Source organism: Rhinopithecus roxellana, chromosome 8 (genome assembly GCF_007565055.1).
Source record: "Rhinopithecus roxellana isolate Shanxi Qingling chromosome 8, ASM756505v1, whole genome shotgun sequence".
Taxonomy (NCBI): Eukaryota; Metazoa; Chordata; class Mammalia; order Primates; family Cercopithecidae; genus Rhinopithecus; species Rhinopithecus roxellana.
The window spans coordinates 15,109,341-15,127,590 of NC_044556.1; the positions used below are offsets into that span (position 1 = coordinate 15,109,341).

General features: G+C 52.7%; 1 protein-coding gene across 4 annotated transcripts in view; it reads right to left on the reverse strand.

Annotated features, from left to right (window-relative positions):
- Nucleotides 1-5,174: 5,174 nt before the first annotated feature.
- Nucleotides 5,175-18,250, reverse strand: part of DNMT1 (DNA methyltransferase 1) — a 62,331-nt gene continuing 49,255 nt past the window's right edge. For 2 of the 4 annotated variants that reach the window (XM_030935924.1, XM_030935925.1), the window contains 13 exons: nucleotides 15,940-16,161; nucleotides 13,690-13,882; nucleotides 12,758-12,842; nucleotides 12,433-12,561; nucleotides 11,703-11,985; nucleotides 11,334-11,475; nucleotides 10,284-10,450; nucleotides 9,690-9,867; nucleotides 8,925-9,129; nucleotides 7,906-8,072; nucleotides 7,518-7,634; nucleotides 6,022-6,112; nucleotides 5,175-5,531 (listed from right to left, as the gene is read on the reverse strand). In XM_030935924.1, the coding sequence (XP_030791784.1) occupies nucleotides 5,497-5,531; nucleotides 6,022-6,112; nucleotides 7,518-7,634; nucleotides 7,906-8,072; nucleotides 8,925-9,129; nucleotides 9,690-9,867; nucleotides 10,284-10,450; nucleotides 11,334-11,475; nucleotides 11,703-11,985; nucleotides 12,433-12,561; nucleotides 12,758-12,842; nucleotides 13,690-13,882; nucleotides 15,940-16,161 (2,014 nt within the window). In that variant the 3' untranslated portion in view covers nucleotides 5,175-5,496. The remainder of the gene's footprint in view (nucleotides 5,532-6,021; nucleotides 6,113-7,517; nucleotides 7,635-7,905; nucleotides 8,073-8,924; nucleotides 9,130-9,689; nucleotides 9,868-10,283; nucleotides 10,451-11,333; nucleotides 11,476-11,702; nucleotides 11,986-12,432; nucleotides 12,562-12,757; nucleotides 12,843-13,689; nucleotides 13,883-15,939; nucleotides 16,162-18,250) is intronic. The other 2 variants (XM_010373784.2, XM_010373783.2) reach the window with 2 other exon arrangements.

Consider the following 18,250-nt stretch of genomic DNA (forward strand, 5'->3'; position numbering starts at 1 on the left):
AGTTCTAAAGTTTCAACCCAGTCATTTAACTCCTAGAAAAGTAGACTATATGTGGATACACATATGTATACAAATCTACGTCCAGCCATCTCTCAGTATCCCCAGGGAATTGGTTCCAGGATCCCATGTGGTACCAAAATCAGAATGTGCTCAAATCCCTGATAGAAAATAGCATAGGCTGGGCGTGGTGGCTCACACCTGTAGTTCCAGCACTTTGGGAGGCCAAGACAGGTGGATCATTTGAGGCCAGGGTTTCAAGACCAGCCTGACCAACATGGTGAAACCCTGTCTCTACTAAAAATACGAAAAAATTAGCCAGGTGTGGTGGCGCATGCCTGTAATCTCAGTTACTTGGGAGGCTGAGGCAGAAGAATCGCTTGACCCCAGGAAGCAGAGGTTGCAGTGAGCCAAAATTGTGCTACTGCACTCCAGCCTGGGCAACAGAGTGAGACTCTGTCTCAAATATAAAATAAAGTAAAATAAAATAAAATAAAATAAAATGGCATAGTATTTGCATATACACTACACGCATTCCCCTGTGTACATTACTTTTTGACAGAGTCTTGCTTTGTCACCCAGGCTAGTGCAATCTCAGCTAAATGCAACCTCCACCTGCTGGGCTCAAGCAATCCTCCCATCGCAGCCTCTGGAGTAGCTGGGACTACAGGTATGTGCCACCATGCTCAGCAAATTTTTGTATTTTTTGTAGAGAGGGTGTTTCGCCATGTTGGCCAGGCTGGTCTTGAACTCCTGGCCTCCAGTGATCCTCCTGCCTTGGCCTCCCAAAGTGCGGGGATTACAGGCGTGAGCCACTGCACCCGGCCTCTCCTATGTACTTTATATCATCTCTAGATTACTTGTAATACCTGACATAATGTCTACACACTGCTTTATTCTTATGGATTCCACATAGTACTTGGTGAGCGGCAAATGCAAGTTTCGCTTTTTGGAACTTTATGGACTTTTTCTGGATATTTTAAATCCGTGGTTGGTTGAATGGCAGAGGTGGAATCCTTGGATACGGAGGGCTGACCTGCATCACAATTCAGTCTACTGCTCTTGAGACTGTAGTTGTTTCCAAACAATATAAAGAAAAAAAGTTCAAATAAAGGCATTCTATTTATTGTATAACATAGTGAGTATAGTTAATATATTATATTCTTGTCCAGGCACAGTGGCTAATGCCTATAATCCCAGCATTTGGGGACGCCAAGGCAGGCAGATCGCTTGAGCCCAGGAGTCTGAGACCAGCCTGGGCAACAAAGCGAGACCCTGTCTCTACAAAAAATATAAAAATCAGCTGCCGTGCGTTGTAGCTCGTGTCTGTAATCCAAGCACTTTGGAAAGCCGAGGCAGGCAGATCACTTGAGACCAGGAGATCGAGACCAGCCTGGCCAACATGGGGAAACCCCGTCTCTACTAAAAACATAAAAATTAGCCAGGCCTGGTGGCGGGCCTGTAATCCCAGCTACTCGGGAGGCTGAGGCATGAGAATAGCTTGAACCCAGGAGGCAGAGGTTGCAGTGAGCCGAGATCGCACCACTGCACTCCAGCCTGGAGACAGAGTGAGACTCTGTCTCAAAAATAAAGAAAATAAATAAATAAATAATAATTAACTGGGTGTGGCAGCACATACCTATGGTCCCAGCTACTGCAGAAGCTGAGGTGGGAGGATCACGTGAGGCCAGGAGTTTTAGACCACCCTGAGCAACACAGTGAGAGCCCATCTCCATAAAAAAAATGTAAAACTTAGCTGGGCATGGTGGCATGCGCCTATAGTTCCAGCTACTCAGGAGGCTGAGGCAGGAGGATCACTTGAGCCCAGGAGATCAAGGCTGCAGTAGAGCATCACTGCACTCCAGCCTGGGCAACAGAGCAAGATCCCGCCTCTAAAATATATATATATATTTTTTCTATCTATCTATCTATCTATCTATCTATCTATCTATCTATCTATCTATCTATAGGCGGGCGCCTGTAGTCCCAGCTACTCGGGAGGCTGAGGCAGGAGAATGGCGTAAACCCAGGAGGCGGAGCTTGCAGTGAGCTGAGATCCGGCCACTGCACCCCAGCCTGGGCGACGGAGCAAGACTCCGTCTCAAAAAAAAAAAAAAAAAAAAAAAAATAAATAAATAAATAAATAAATAAATAAAATATATATTTTAAAAAGGACAAAACTGATACACATATTAATGGCATGGATGAATCCCAAAGGCATTTATGCTGAAAGATCCCAAACACAAGCACACATGCTGGCCTGAACAGGCAAATGTCATCTATGGAGACAAAACTGGATGGGAGGCTGCCCAGGGACCGGGAAGGGGAAGATCAAGTGGGAATAGGCACGAGGTGACCTGAGGTGACAGAGACATTCTCCATCTCGATAAGGACGTAGTCTACAGTGCTACATTCGCTTCTCGAAATTTAAGCTGAACACTTAGGACTTGCGTATTTCATATTCTACCCTAATTTTCAAAAACAGAGGAACAAGCGAGATTCCTAGGTAAGACAACCTTCGAGGTGTGAGACAGTTTTTGTTTTGTTTTTGAGACAGTCTCCCTTTGTCGCCCAGGCTGGAGTGTAGTGGCGTGATCGTGGCTCACTGCAGCCACTGCCTCCAAGGTTCAAGCGATTCTGCCTCAATCTCCCGAGTAGCTGGGATTACAGGCATGTACCACCACGCCTGGTTGATTTTTGTATTTATACTAGAGATGGGGTTTCGCCCTATTGGCCAGGGTGGTCTTGAACTCCTGACCTCAGGTGATCCACCTGCCTGGGCCTCCCAAAGTGCTGGAATTACAGGCGTGAGCCAACGCTCCTGGCCCAAAGCAGTTTATTTTTGAGACAAGGTCTCAGTGTGTTACCCAGGCTGGAGTGCAATGGCACAATCTCGGTTGCAGTGAGCCGAGATTGCTACTGCAAACTCCACCTCCTGGGCTCAAGCGATTCTCTTGCTTCATTCTCCTGAGTAACTGGGACTACAGGCACATGCCACCATGTCCCACTAAGTTTTGTATAGGCAGTCTTAATAGACACTACCATAGGGCGCGGTGGCTTACATGGAAGCAGGGGATCACTTGAACCCAGGAGGTGGAGGTTGCCACATGCCGAGATCAGGCCACTGCAGTCCAGCCTGGGTGACAGACCGAGATCCTGTCTCAGAAAAATAGAAAATAAAAGATCATAGGTACATGGGCAAAATGCATAGTGTGACCTTGTGAGAAAACAAGGATTCGGTTGTCTTGATCAAGGTGCCTCGGAATCCAGAAAAAGAAAACTCATTATACTCATTATATACTTTAAAATGATTTTTTTTAGCTTAAAATAGCAGCAGAAAGTATATTTTAAAAAAATCTCGGATGGGGGAACTTTACCATATGTCAGGCTGAGCTGTTGTACTTTGCTGTGTGCATTTGCTATCAGTCTTATTCAAAAAATAAGCTGAGATTCCCATTTTTAGTCCTTACAAAAGTGATTCATGTGTTAAAATGGGAATGTCAGAAATGTGGAAGAAGATACATGTTTAAGATCTCTTGGTGGAGGGAGGGAAGGCATTTCTAAATAGGCTACAAAGGCCGGGTGTGGTGGCTTATGCTTGTAATGCCAGCACTTTGGGAGGCCAAGGCGGGAGGATCACTTGAGGTCAGGAGTTCAAGACCAGCCTGGCCAACATGGCAAAACCCTGTCTCTACTAAATTAACAAAAATTAGTCGGATGTGGTGGCAGGCGCCTGTAATCCCAGCTACTCAATCCCCGCTACTTGGGAGGCTAAGGAAGCAGGGTTAAACCCGGGAGGCGGAGGTTGCAGTGAGCCGAGATCATGCCACTGCACTCTAGCCTGGGCGACAGAGTGAGAATCCATCTCAAAAATAAACAGGCTACAAAAAACTAAGAGTGACAAATAGAAATAAATTGACTTCCTAAAACTGGGAGGTCTCTGTATGGCACAGACATGAGCCAGGATGACTGAGCTGGGGCAGTCATCCCAAATGCCCAGGGATCTCCCAGCAAAGACAGTCATGTGGCCACCACAGAGAAGGGGTACATCCAGTGGCCACTGGACACACAGAAGTGTTATGTCACTATTAAAAAATGCTGGTCGGCCGGGCGCAGTGGCTCAAGCCTGTAATCCCAGCACTTTGGGAGGCCGAGGCGGGCGGATCATGAGGTCAGGAAATCGAGACCATCCTGGCTAACACGGTGAAACCCCGTCTCTACTGAAAATACAAAAAAATTAGCCGGGTGTGGTGGTGGCGCCTGTAGTCCCAGCTACTCGGGAAGCTGAAGCAGGAGAATGGCGTGAACCCAGGAGGCGGAGCTTGCAGTGAGCCAAGATCACGCCACTGCACTCCAGCCTGGGCGACAGAGCGAGACTGTCTCCAAAAATAAAAAAGCTAATGGGAGGCTGTGTGCAGTGGGTCACACTTGTAACACAGCACTTTAGGAGGCCCAGGTGGGTGGATCATATCAGGATTTCAAGAACAGTCTGGCCAACATGGTGAAACATCATCTCATCATCTCTACTAAAAATACAAAAATTAGCTGGGCGTGGTGATGGGCGCCTGCAATCCCAGCTACTCGAGAGGCTGAGGCAAGACAATTTCTTGAATCCAGGAGGCAGAGGTTACGCTGAACCAAGACTGCCCCACTACACTACAGTCTGAGCAACAGGGCAAGACCCTGTCTCAACAACAACAACAACAACAACAAAAAAAAAAAAAAAAAAAAAAAAAAAAACCTTTGAAAAGAAAAAAACCCAACTAAAGAAGGGGTTTTGCTTTGGGATAGGAGCTCCAAGGGCAGCTCAGTGGTGACTTCTCTCTCCTTGTTCGACCAGTCGCTGCACAGAGCTCTGCCTCATGGTCACAGGATGGCTGCTCTACTGCCAGGCATCACAACCCACTCCAGACCAAAGAAGGGCTACCAGCCATGGGGAAGGCTAGCCAAGACTTTCTTTAAATGGCTTTCCTGGAAGCTACACTAGGAAGTTCCATTTGCATGTCATGGGGATCAACTCATGTGACTCAGTTCTGAACAAACAGACACACGGAGTGTCTAGCTTCAAACATGTGCTAGCTTCAAACGTTCCATGTGGGTCGCCTTCAGTGTGGGGGAGCTTGTTCCTGTCTGGCCTCAGCCAGAAGCCCCATGTAAATCACGAGTCCCCACCCAGGGTGGTTTATAGGAGAGATTTATTTGAAGAAATATTACAACATATAAAAACTACATAAAGTCTTAATTTCCACTCATACAGTGGTAGATTTGATATAATGCATAATAAAAAACTTTTAAAATCCAGAATGCACAAAGTACTGCACAATTTGATCACTAAATCATTAGTTGATAAGCGAACCTCACACAACAGCTTCATGTCAGCCAAGGCCACAAACACCATGTACCACACATGTGAACGGACAGATTGACATGTTAAAAACACAACATCAGTGCATGTTGGGGATTCCTGGTGCCAGAAACAGGGGTGACGGGAGGGCAGAACTAGTCCTTAGCAGCTTCCTCCTCCTTTATTTTAGCTGAAGGGAAATAAAAGGAAAAGTCACTCTCGGGAACACGCACGGTATCACGCTACATGACAGGGGAGTAACAGACATGGACCATCAGGAAATGTTAACGTACTGATGTAACAGCGGACCCAATAAGCGGCAGAGTGCTAAGGGAACATTCATGGAGACTGAACACTCCTCAAACGGTCCCGGGGGTTCTAGACCCAGAGGCTCGAGTGAACAGCTGAGGCAGGTGCCTGCTAAGCCAGACTCACTGAACAGGAGTGAGGGAAATGGCCCCAGGGCCAGCCCAGCAGCCAACCTGACCAAAGGCCTGCTGTGTGCAGTGCGCCTGCTCTAAGCACTCGACACGTGCAACTCAATCCTCACAGCAGCCCCTTCAGAAAGATGGGTGACCCACACGAGTCCCAGAGCCCAGAGCGGTGGCTGGCAGCTGCCCCTGCATGTACCCCCAGAGGGCGGTCAGGCCCGAGAGGAAGCCCGGCCCACCCCACCATACCTGAGGCACTCTCTCGGGCTTTGGCCAACATACAGAGCTTGATCTCCAAGCCAATGGCTTTGGCCAGGGGCGGTGGCACAGCGTTGCCCACCTGTGGGAGGGGAGAAGGGCAATGCCTGATGTGGATGGCCAGGCCCGAGGCCCGGGGTCAGGTGTACTGCCAGCCCCTGCTCAGATGCAGGACAACCTGGGCACTGCGCCCCTTGGGGAGGGGTTCTGGTCCTGCTCACATGGGCCCAAAGCCCTTCCAGCACAAGGTCCTCGGATCCTCCAACTGGCCCATCGTCCCACCCCACAGCCATAGTTCACTGGGCCTTTGAAGAGCTTCGGAAAGACCTGAGACAAAGACACATGGGGCTGGGCGCGGTGGCTCACGCCTGTAATCCCAGCACTTTGGGAAGCCAAGGCAGGTGGATTAGTTGAGGCCAGGAGTTCAAGACCAGCCTGGCCAATATGGCGAAACCTTGTCTACTAAAAGTACAAAAACTAGCCGGGCATGGTGGCACATGTCTGGAATCCCAGCTACTCGGGAGGCTGAGACAGCAGAATCGCTTGAACTCGGGAGGTGGAGGTTGCAGTGAGCAGAGATGATGTCGCTGCACTCCAGCCTGGGCGACAGAGTGAGATTCTGTCTCAGGAAAAAAAAAAAAAAGACAAATGGGCTACCTAGACACGTTTCGCTCCCAGCTAAGAGTGGCTGCTTCCCTGGCCGGCGCGGAGGCGCACGCCTATAATCCCAGCACTTTGGGAGGCCGAGGCAGGCAGATCACCTGAGGTCAAGAGTTCAGGACCAGCCTGGCCAACATGGTGAAACCCCGTCTCTACTAAAAATACAAAAATTAGCTGGGTGTGTTGGCACACAACTGTAATCCCAGCTACTTGGGAGTCTGAGGCAGGAGAATCGCTTGAAACCAGGGGGGTGTAGGTTGTGGTGAGCTGAGATCGCGCCACTTCACTCCAGCGTGGGCGAAAGAGCAAAGCTTCATCTTAAAAAAATAATTGGCTGCTTCCTGAGGACCGGATTCGGCGGGAGGGGCGAAGCGTGGTTTCCACAAGAACCCTGGACACTGGTTTTTAAGCTATGCACGTGCCCTGTGTTGATGAAAATACACTTAACTAAGATTAACTCATAGACTAACTCGTTAAGTCAACCTGACACCTGAGAAGCAGGTAGGAATTAAGGTGCTAGTTCATTTGAACCTACAGCGAGTGAGCTGTCGCCACCGTGGGTTTTAGCCTGCTCCCTTAGTGTGACGGACTGTCCTTCTGGCTCAATCTCTGACTCAAAGACAAACAGTAAGGAACCAGCGTAGGGATACAGCCTGACTCGGATGTCTCAGCCCCGTCCCTCCTGTGGGCCATCATCCTACTGCGAGTGCTGGGGCTACCCGGCAGCCAGCAGGTGTCAGAAGTGACTGTGCTGGCCCCAGTCCCACCCAGTGACAGGCACAGAAGCCTCCTTCCCGTCCAGACCCAGTGGGTGCCGCCCCACTGACCTGCCGGTGCTTGTCCAGGATGTTGCCGAAGAGCCGGTAGGTGTCGGGGAAGCCCTGGGAGCGGGCGCACTCCCGCACGCTCACCACGCGGTGCTGCTCGGGGTGGAGCACGCGGCCCTGGGGCAAGAGGCGCAGCAGGTGAGGGTAGTAGCACTCAGGCCAGGTCACCGTGGGGGACAGGGAGGGAAATGGCAACCTGGCAGCGTCCGGCCGTGGCCTTGGCCTACGAGCCTGTCCCATGGACACGGAGGGGGCAGGAGGCAGAGGAGGCCAGGTGCCTGGGGTCCTGGGGTGCTGTCCTCCAATTGGCTAAGCCCACACCTCCACCCAGTTGGGCCTCCAAGTACAGGGCCTGACTCAGGCCCTTGGACACCCCCTCCCCACCTACCTGCTTGCCCATGGGCTCGGGGTTGGTGACGGTTGTGCTGAAGAAGCCGTCCCACTCGAGCCTTCCATAGAGGCCAGCCCAGTGGTTGTGCCGGTTCCCAGTGTGGGGCAGGCACCAGGGGATGAGGGTGTTGAACTGCCTGGCTGCGGGGTCGCAGGCTTTGCCGGCTGGAAGAGAGGACAGTGATGAGGCTGCAGTTACGGGATGGGGTATAGGCTTTGGACGGGGGACAGTGGCTCTTAGAGCTTTGGGAGGCAGAGATGGTACTTCCTGTGCAAGGGGACCCCTGGGGTGGAGCAGCCAACAATCCTCGTTCTCTGGGCACTGTTTTTGTTATTATTACTATATATTTTTTTTGAGACAGAGTCTGGCTCTGTTGCCCAGGCTGGAGTGCAATGGCACGATCTTGGCTCACTGCAACCTCTACCTATGGGGTTCAAGCGATTCTTCTGCCTCAGCCTCCCAAATAGCTGCGATTACAGGCGTGTGATACCACGCCCAGCTAATTTGTGTAATTTTAGTCAAGACAGGGTTTCACCATGTTGGGCCAGGCTGATCTCGAGCTCCTGACCTCAAGTGATCTGCCTGCCTCGGCCTCCCGAAGTGCTGGGATTACAGAGATTGAGCCACTGTGCCTGACCTGTTTCATTTATTTTATTATTTTATTTTATCTATTCATTCATTCATTCATTCATTCATTCATTCATTCAATTCTTTTTAGAGACAGGGTCTCACTCTCTCCCCCAGGCTGGAGTGCAAAGGCACAATCACAGCTCTCTACAGCCTCAAACTCCCAGGCTCAAGTGATCCTCCCGCCTTAAAGTGCTTCCCAAAGTGCTGATATTACAGGTGTGGCCACCAACCCAGCCTGCTTTTACTACTTAACATGGTCAGCAGCTACCTTCTCTGGGACACCCAGGCTTGGTGTGTCTGTGCCCTGCCCTGGCCTCCACGTTCACAGGTCAAAGCCCCAGGGCTCTGCCTTCCTCCCCCTCAGCCCATCGGGAACCACGACCTACAGGCCCCACCTTCCACGCAGGAGCAGACCCCACGGAGGGCCCCAGAGCTGCTGCGGCCATTCTTCCTGTCATGGTGGGTATACCGCAGCTTCCTGGCCATGGTGCCGTCCGAGAGCCGCACCTCGATGTTCGGCAGATCGCGCCAGTCTGAGCCGGGGGCCAAGGGGATGTGCCGCATGCGGGCAGCCACCAATGCACTCATGTCCTGAAAGAGTGTGGGGGACCCAGCTGTCACCTTGTGTAAGCAGCATCTGAGCATCCATGGTGGGCTGGGTGCTGGGAACACCATGGTGACCAGGAAGCCCCCTGGAGCTCACGCCCATCGGGAAAGAGACAGTCGGGGATGTTGCACTTGGCTCAAGGCCATGGCAGAGACCTGAGGCAGCGCAGGGGTAGAACAGCGTGGGAATCTAAGCTGAGTCTTTAGGGTGGAGGAAGGGGAGTGGTGCCAGGGGATGGTGAAAGGGCTGGTCTTGGCATCCTGGGAAAACATGCAGGAAGAGGCAGCGAGGGGGGAAGGCAGTGGTGGGTGGGCAGTGGCTTGACACCATTCCAGACCGAGTCTGAGTCCAGGAGTGCGGGAGCTCTGACACTTCCCATGACCGTGGGAGAGAGGCCAGGGGTCACGCAAGGGCTGAGGACTCAGGAGGAGGAGCCTGGGATCAGATTCCATGTCCCCCTTGAGCCTTGGGCAGGCTCTGACTGTTCCCATGAGGCTGCTAGGCTGGGCCTCGAGGAGGAGCTGCTCTGTCGGGGTGCCGTTACCTTACAGATGTGGTCCCTGAGGATGGGCTGGTACTGTGCGCCCCGGAGCTGCCTCTGGAACCAGGACTGAGGCTCCCCGTTGTAGGAGATCTCCAGTGCTGAAGCTCCATTCCGCACCTCTGGCAGGTCGGACATTGTGTCCCGCACCGTGATGGTCCGGAAAGGACCTGAGCTCAACCTGCAACAGAGCAGGAGGTCGACACCTCTGGGCATGCACACAGCAGCTGTCCCCTCGTCACAGGTGCCGCCCCCTGCCTGCTCACATGGCCTTCTCCAGAGGTCACAGCACACTGCCTGAGGTCACATGAGTGGCAGTGTGCCTGGATGCCATCTGGAAGAGGGGACAGGGTTATGGCGTGGACTTTGTGGATGACCATAGCCAAGCATGCAGCCAGCCGCTCTACATGCGCTATCTACTAGGGAAGCAGATGACGCAGGGTCAGAATTGGAGAAGGGGGGTGGCAGAGCACCGTGTGGCAGGATGGATGCCGTACCATCCTCTCCTCCCTAAACCTCACCAGGGAGCACTCACGGGCCCTATGAGCTACTGAGGCCCACTCGGCAGTGTGTGGAGGAGTGACCGGTGCCACCTACCTGGTTATATTGCTCACGAACTTCTTGTCGTCCACCACCACACTCAGCTGGCAGGCCCGGGGCGCAAACACGTGCAGCGGCTCCGGGAACAGGGGAAGTTTCTCTCCAGGGGCTGCGGCCAGGATGATGGCCCGCCTCCGCGTCTGGGCTACGCCGTACTGACCGGCCTGTGGTGGAGAAGGACAGACACCCCCACCATCAGTGGGACACTCCCAACTGGACTGGCCAGACCCAGGCCTGGGGTCAGCAGCCTGACTCGGGAGCGGCTGGCCGATGCGGAGGGCACTTGCAGAATCCCCAGTCACCCCAGCAGGTATGCTCCTGGTCAGAGGAGGTTGGAGCAGATAAAGAACAAAAGCAGCTGAGCCCAGGGGACAACTACTGGGGAAGGTGGGAACGAACCTTGCGGGCAAGTCTAGCCAGCTCTGAAAGCACTGCAAGGGCCCCGAGGTCTTAGCACTCAGGGAAAACAACATTGGAGACCAGGAGCCCTGCCACTTCCCTAATGGCTGTGGTTACAAGGACAGAGAACGTGGCTGTGACAAGTCTTGCCTGCTGAGCCTGAGTCACCCTGAGGCTGAACTAGGAGACCAGGTAGCCAAGTGCTTGCCCACTTAGGCAGACATCCTGTGCTAGCATCTGAATAGCTGCTTCATTTTTAGTTATACCCTCAATTGCTGAGCTGATACAGAGGATGGGGGATGCTTTTCAGATAAGGCCTGGGCCCCACAGACCATGTCCACCCCTGTCCCTGCAGACACAGCCACCTGGAGTGCAACCCTCGGCCATCTGTCGGGGTTTGTATGTGCAGTTACCCAGAGCAAAACTGTCTTTTAAACCGATCGAACAGCAGCTGCCTACACATGTCTCTGCACACCTCACTTCCCCTCCCTCATGCAGATTCAACCGCTCCGCGGTGCTCCGTGGTGGGCTGCTCACCCTTCCCCATCGAGGGAAAGGAACCGGGAGCTACCTGGTGAGAAGCCCCTGGCTGCTGGCCGGGTCATGTGCTGGCCACATCCATCTGCCCGCCCCGGCCCCGGGGCCCACCTGCAGCACGCCGAAGGTGCACTGATAGCCCATGCGGACCAGGCAGCGGAGGGTGAGCTTCAGGACCATGGAACGCTTGAAGGAGACAAAGTTCCTGACATTCTCCAGGAGGAAGAACCGGGGCCGGTAGTAGTCGCAGTAGCTGTAGGGGCAGGAGAGACTGCAGGAGTCACCTCCACAGACAGAGGGGAGGAACGACCCACTGTGCCGGAAGCCCCTTGTGAATGTTATCAAAGTCTCTCCCTACTGAAAGCTGAGCTGTGAGTTTCCAGGGGGCAGAAGCCTCAGTGCAGGGTGAAAATGACCACTGCTGACATGCGGCACAGCCCCAGGCCATCTGTCAACACTGGGGGGCTTCTACCTGTTTACCTGAGGAAGGAGACCACCAACGAGTTTTTGAACTTGGAGTAGGTGCGTGAGTTGAAGCGGTTCATGCCACTGAAGCCCTGGCAGGGCGGGCCACCACACAGCATCTCCACATCTCCCTTCTGGGGCAGCCGCTGGCCGCGGGAGTTGGTGGTCTCCCCGGCCATGACCAGCTTCAGCAGTATGTTGCAGTCCTCTGTGAACACCGTGGAGCCGGGGTTGTTCAGTCGGAACGCCTGGGCCGCGGGGTCCCACATCTCGATGGCCCACAGCGTGTCAGAGATGCCTGGCGGATCAAGGTCGAAGCCATGCTTTCAACTCTCCAGAAGGAGATTTTTTTTTTTTTGAGACAGAGTCTTGCTCTGTCACCCAGGCTGGAGTGCAGTGGCGTGATCTCGGCTCACTGCAAGCCTCCCAGGTTCAAGTGATTCTCCCACCTCAGCCTCCCGAGAAGCTGGGACACTGCAGGTGCCTGCCACCACGCCCGGCTAATTTTTGTATTCTTATTAGAGACAGGGTTTCACCATGTTGGTCAGGATGATCTCGAACTCCTGACCTCGTGATCCTCCCACCTTGGCCTCCCAAAGTGCTGGGATTACAGGCGTGCGCCACCGTGCCTGGCCTTGGAAGGAGATTGAGTCAGGAAGGTGACCAGGGTTGGAAGTCGTTGCAGGTAGCACCTGCCCAGTCTGGGCTCACCAGGTGTTCAGAGATGGAGCCTACGGGCACTCACCTGCTTGGTGGAATCCCTCCGACAACCCCCCGCAGCCAGAAAACACGTCCAGGGTCCGCAGCTTGGGCAGCTTGATCTCCATCTCTGGCTCGCTAGGCTCACAGGCTTGGGACTTGGGCTTGCCCTTCCCTGGGGGAGACAGGCCAGAGGCTAAACCTGGTCCTCAGAGTCCAAGCCCCACCTTGCTCTCAAGCACCTTGTTAATTCAGGCAGTCTCGCTGTCCCAGAGTTGGTAACACCAGAGGTGGTTTTACACTGAGGGATTCACAGGCAGCCTCCAAGTTACAGAAGAATGACTTGAAAAGAAACTCATACAATGACGTACCTTTTCCCTTGCCCTTCCCTTTGTTTCCAGGGCTACGGGCATGGTTGGGAGGATCTTCAAAGCTTTTACTCTTCGCATTATAGGCCTGAAAAGGAGAGAACTGCAATCGTTTGGGAGAGAAGCGCACTGGTCCCCTCTCTAACACAGACTAGTAAGAAGGCAATTTCATAGCCACTTAATTTCTCCCTCAGTGGGGCATGGTCAGTTAGCCACCAATAAGAGTAGTGTGACTTTGCCACAATGGAAACTTAAAACAATCCATCTTATTAATACTAACATTTGATCTGGCTGACACTGAAATGCCTATTGGAGTGCACTTGGGAATACTCATTCTAGAACAGGAAAAAGTGCTATACAGAATCTGCTGTCCAATTGAGCTATCCTCAATAATCCCAAGCCTGGGAAAACGTGGATGTATCGTTTTAAGATAACAACAAGGAAAGGCTAAGCCCCAACAATTTACAAGCCATGAGCTTGATCAGCTGACTAGTGGGCCCTCTCCATAACCAGGGCCACCTGCACGGGCATGTGGGCTGGGCCTGGACGTGGGTACCTGGACCAAGGGACCCAGGAGCAGGGGTATTTTCTCCAACTCATACTAAGACACCAGTCAGGCTGGTGGAGGCTGCCTCACGGTCCTCAACATTCAGTTGCACCAAGACACTAAAACGTTATGTTCTCTAATGACGTGCTTTTTAAAAACCAGGAGTGTTAAACTCCGGAACTACTTGAATCTCATACAACTTGTGCTCCGGAGAACCCTGCCCAGACCCCCGTAAAGCTCCTGCAGAACAGCTTCACGTCAGCCAACCACCCACTTCTTACAAAAGCTGAAACCCTGCAGCCAAGCCGCCTTGTGCATAACCCGACATCAGACTCCTTCTGGACAACTTTGACCCCGAAGCCTTCCCTCTAGCAAGCAGGGGCACCACCTCGAGGAAGTAGAAGCGGTTGGGGCCGCCCATGGAGTACACCTGGACGCACTCAGGCAGGTCCTCCCCATACTCCACGGTGCAGCGGCCCTGCACGGCCTTGAAGTCCACCACAGCCTCCTCATCGCTCCAGTAGAGCAGGTTGATGTCTGCGTGGTAGCTCGCCGGGGTGGACTTGTGGGTGTTCTCAGGCCTGCGAGCGGGAGAGGCCTCGTTAGGAGCTCTCCTTTGTGGTGAGCTTATGCCGAATTAAACAGCACCATGTTCCTAGGGTGCTCAGGGAACTGCTGGGTAAAGACCCCCCCCCCGGTAGGCAACCACCAGGTAAAGACACCCCCAGTTAGGGAGACCAGGTAAAGATCCCCCGACTTAGGGAACCACAGGGTAAGGAACCCCTGCCAGTTAAGGAACCGCAGGGTAAAGATATCCCCTCCCCACACTGGGGAACTGCAAGGTAGACTCCCCCCATTTAGGGAACCACAGGGTAAAGACCCACCCCTAGTTAGGGAACCACAGGGTAAAGACCCCCCCGCAGTTAGGGAACCGCAGGGTAAAGACCCCCCCCCAGTTAGGGAACCACAGGGTAAAGACCCACCCCCAGTTAGGGAACCGCAGGGTAAAGACCCCCCCCAGTTAGGGAACCGCAGGGTAAAGACCCCCCCCACCCCCAGTTAGGGAACCGCAGGGTAAAGACCCCCCCCAGTTAGGGAATCGTAGGGTAAAGATATCCCTTCCCCACATTAGGGAACTGCAAGGTAGACTCCCCCACAATTAGGGAACCCCCGGATAATGACCCCCCCCCGCAGTTAGGGAACCACAGGGTAAAGGCCCCCTCAGTTAGGGAATCATAGGGTAAAGACCCCCTCCCCCCATATTTAGGGAACCGCAGGTAAAGATATCCCCTCCCCACATGAGAGAACTGTAAGGTAGACTCGCCCCCAATTAGGGAACTGCCAGGTAAAGACACCCCAACCGTTAGGTCAGGTTGGCTGCTTGCTCTGCACGCCTGGCCCTGCCCTGCTGTGGCCACCTGCCGGTAGCAGCCTCTCCAGAGTGTGTTTCTCTCACCTGTACCACTTAGAACCCTTATTTCCTGTTATTACAAAGGCTTCAGGAAATCTTTGATCTATGTTAGCTAAGAGGTGAGGCAAGTGTATACCTTCCTGTACAGGCTAGTTTCAGGTTAATGCCTAATCACCACCAGTTACTCGGGTCTTAGAAAAAGAAAACGTGGGCCAGGCGCGGTGGCTCAAGCCTGTAATCCCAGAACTTTGGGAGGCCGAGATGGGCGGATCATGAGGTCAGGAGATCAAGACCATCTGGCTAACACGGTGAAACCCCATCTCTACTAAAAATACAAAAAACTAGCCGGGCGAGGTGGCGGGCGCCTGTAGTCCCAGCTACTTGGGAGGCTGAGGCAGGAGAATGGTGGGAACCTGGGAGGCGGAGCTTGCAGTGAGCTGAGATCCGGCCACTGCACTCTAGCCTGGGCGACAGAGCGAGACTCCATCTCAAAAAAAAAAAAAAAAAAAAAAAAAGAAAGAAAGAAAGAAAAAGAAAACGTAATAGGCCAAAAGCTTAGGAAAGAGAAAAAATCCTAGAGACAGAAAGGAGGACCTGGGAACAGGTCGGGACAGTAGGACAGAACCTGGACAGTCATAGATGAAGCTCTGGGGTGTGGATGCCCAGACACTCTACCCTTTTTTTCTTTTGAGATGGGGTTTGGCTGTCACCCAGGCCAGAGTGCAGTGGTGGGATCATGGCTCACTGCAGCCTCAAATTCCTGGGTTTGAGTGATCCTTCCAGCCTCAGCCTCCCAAGTACCTGGGACTACAGGTGTGTGCCACCACGCCCAGCTAGTCTTTTTTTTTTTTTTTTTTTTTTTTTTGGTAGGGCCAGGGTCTCACTACATTTCCTCAGGCTGGTCTTGAACTCCTGGACTCAAGTGATCTTCCTGCCTTAGCCTCCCAAAGTGCTAGGATTAGAGGCGTGAGCTACAGCGCCCAGCCAGCTTAAGGATTTCTTTTGGAAAAAGGGCTCTGCAACATTAAAATAAAGACCTAAAAGTGCGGGCTGGGAACTAGAATTCTAGTCATTATCAATGCCCACTGATAATCAGAAACACTTGGAAAAACAGCTAACTCAACCTAACTCTTAGAACAACTGTGGGTGCTATGTCACAACCCTGTTTCAGGCAGAGCCTTCTAGAAGAGTCTGTGGCCTCGTGGAAGAATAGAGGCCTCCACTGACCTGTAGAACTTGTTGACCCGGATCTTGATGTCAGTCTCGTTGGGCCTGCCGTTGCTCTTCTTGGGACAGAAGATCTCTTTGATCCGACCAATTCGGTAGGGCTCAGGGGCATCCAGGTTGCTGCCTTTGATGTAGTCGGAGTATTTTCGGTAGTGCTCTGGGTACAGGTCCTCATCCACAGGCTCCTTCCGTGGGCGTTTCACAGGACTGGACAGCTTGATGCTGCAGAGAAGCACCCACTTAGCATCAATGAACCTTCCACCTTGCAGTGGTCAGTCAGGCATGACTGACCTGTGACAATAGCCATTTAAAGTCAAACACCCGATGAATTAAGGTAGGTGTGTACCTTAAGAAATGATTTAGGCTGGGCATTGTGGCTCCCGCCTGTAATCCCAGCACTTTGGGAGATCGAGGCAGGTGGACCACAAGGTCAGAAGTTCGAGACCAGCCTGGCCAACATAGTGAAACCCTGTCTCTACTAAAAATACAAAAATTGGCTGGGCGCAGTGGTACACGCCCGTAATTCCAGCTACTCAGGAGGCTGAGGCAGGAGAATTGCTTGAACCCAGGAGGCAGAGGTTGCAGTGAGCTGACATTGTGCCACTGCACTGAAGCCTGGGTGACGGAGCGAGACTCCATCTTGAAGAATAAAAAAATATTTAGCTGGAGATTCAGTCTCACGGTTTGAAGCATGCATTTACCCTCTGTGCATTACTGGCTATGGTGGTGGCCAACATTGCTCAAATACCCCAGGCTCCTGCCTCCCGACCACTTGGCATCTTGTGTTTCCTGGCATGTGACATGAGCAGAAGTGACCTAAGAGCATGTCACTGCCTGGGGAATGTCCTGTGTGCTTTCCCTTGGGCTCAGAGACTGGCAACCCAGCTGCTGGGCTTCTGACTCCAGCAGCCCAGATATCCAAGGGACACAACAGGCGGAGTTCTCTGCTGACCTGTGATGGGCACCTCGTGTGAGCAAGACAGTGGCTACTGTGGTTTTTGTTGAGACACTTTCACTCTGTCACCCAGGTTAGAGTGCAGTGGCATGATCTTGGCTCACTGCAACTCCTCCTCCCGGGTTCAAGCGATTCTCGTGCCTCGGCCTCCCAAGTAGCTGGGATTACAAGCACCCGCCACCACACCCAACTAACCCTGGCTAATTTATTTTTAGTAGAGACAGGTATGTTGGCCAGGCTGGTCTTGAACTCATGACAGGCATGAGCCACCATGCCCAGTCCAGTTTCTGTGGTTTTAAGTCACTGTGATTTGGGGTTGTTGCTATGATACAACCTACGCTACCCTAAGGCTCTGATCTAGAAGAGACACTGGAGAAGGCCAATCTAAGGCGACACAGGGGTCTGGGGCAATGGGAATGAGGTCTGACTAGTGTGGAAAAGCTGTTCTTTGGAGAGGGCCTGCCGTTAGGGAAGGCGGCTGCCATGTTCTCCCCACTAGGCCTCCCAGGAGTCTGACGGGCCCCAAAGGCACCTCTGTGCTGAGTCTCCCACTCTGCCAGGAGCACCTGGCAGAAAATACTACAGGTAGGTGTCCCCTTCCAATCAAGGACAACCAGAGGGGGTAATGCACCCTAACTGTGCCAAAGCTGGAGGGACCCTATTTCTCCAGGTCTCATAATTCACACTAACTGAACTAAGGTAAGGGAGCTGGGGCTCTAGGGAAATGGAACTGTGAGCTGGGAAAGCATCTGGAAAATGTGGGCTGTGATTCCAACCACGCACTTATTCTTAGCAAAAACATAGAATGCATCAGTGTGGAAACGATCTGTGGCTTTAGGTTTTTCCTGGAAGAGCCTCGATCCTCCAACACAGTTAAGTCATCTGATGTAATTCCCTCTTACCAAGAAGTAACTCATGTTCATTAAGCCTTTACTTTAAGCCAGGTACTGTATGGAGCACTTTCAACTCACTCAACCCTTTGAGCCCCAGCAGCCAAGATCCCACTCTCCCACTTCACAGCAGGGGACGGAGAGGAGGTGTCCTTGGGCAGAGGCAGAACTGGGGAGGGCCCCCAGCTGTCCCTTGCGCTTTAGCCATTAAGTTCTTTTTTGCTTTTTTTAATTTTGAGACGGAGTCACACTCTGTCGCCCAGGCTAGAGTGCAGTGGCATGATCTTGGCTCACTGTAACCTCTGCCTCCCAGGTTCAAGTGATTCTCCTGTCTCTGCCTCCCGAGTAGCTGGGACTACAGGTGTGCACCACCACACCCGGCTAATTTTTGTATTTTTAGTAGAGACGAGGTTTCACCGTGTTAGCCAGGCTGGTCTCGGACTCCTGACCTCAGATGATTCCCCGC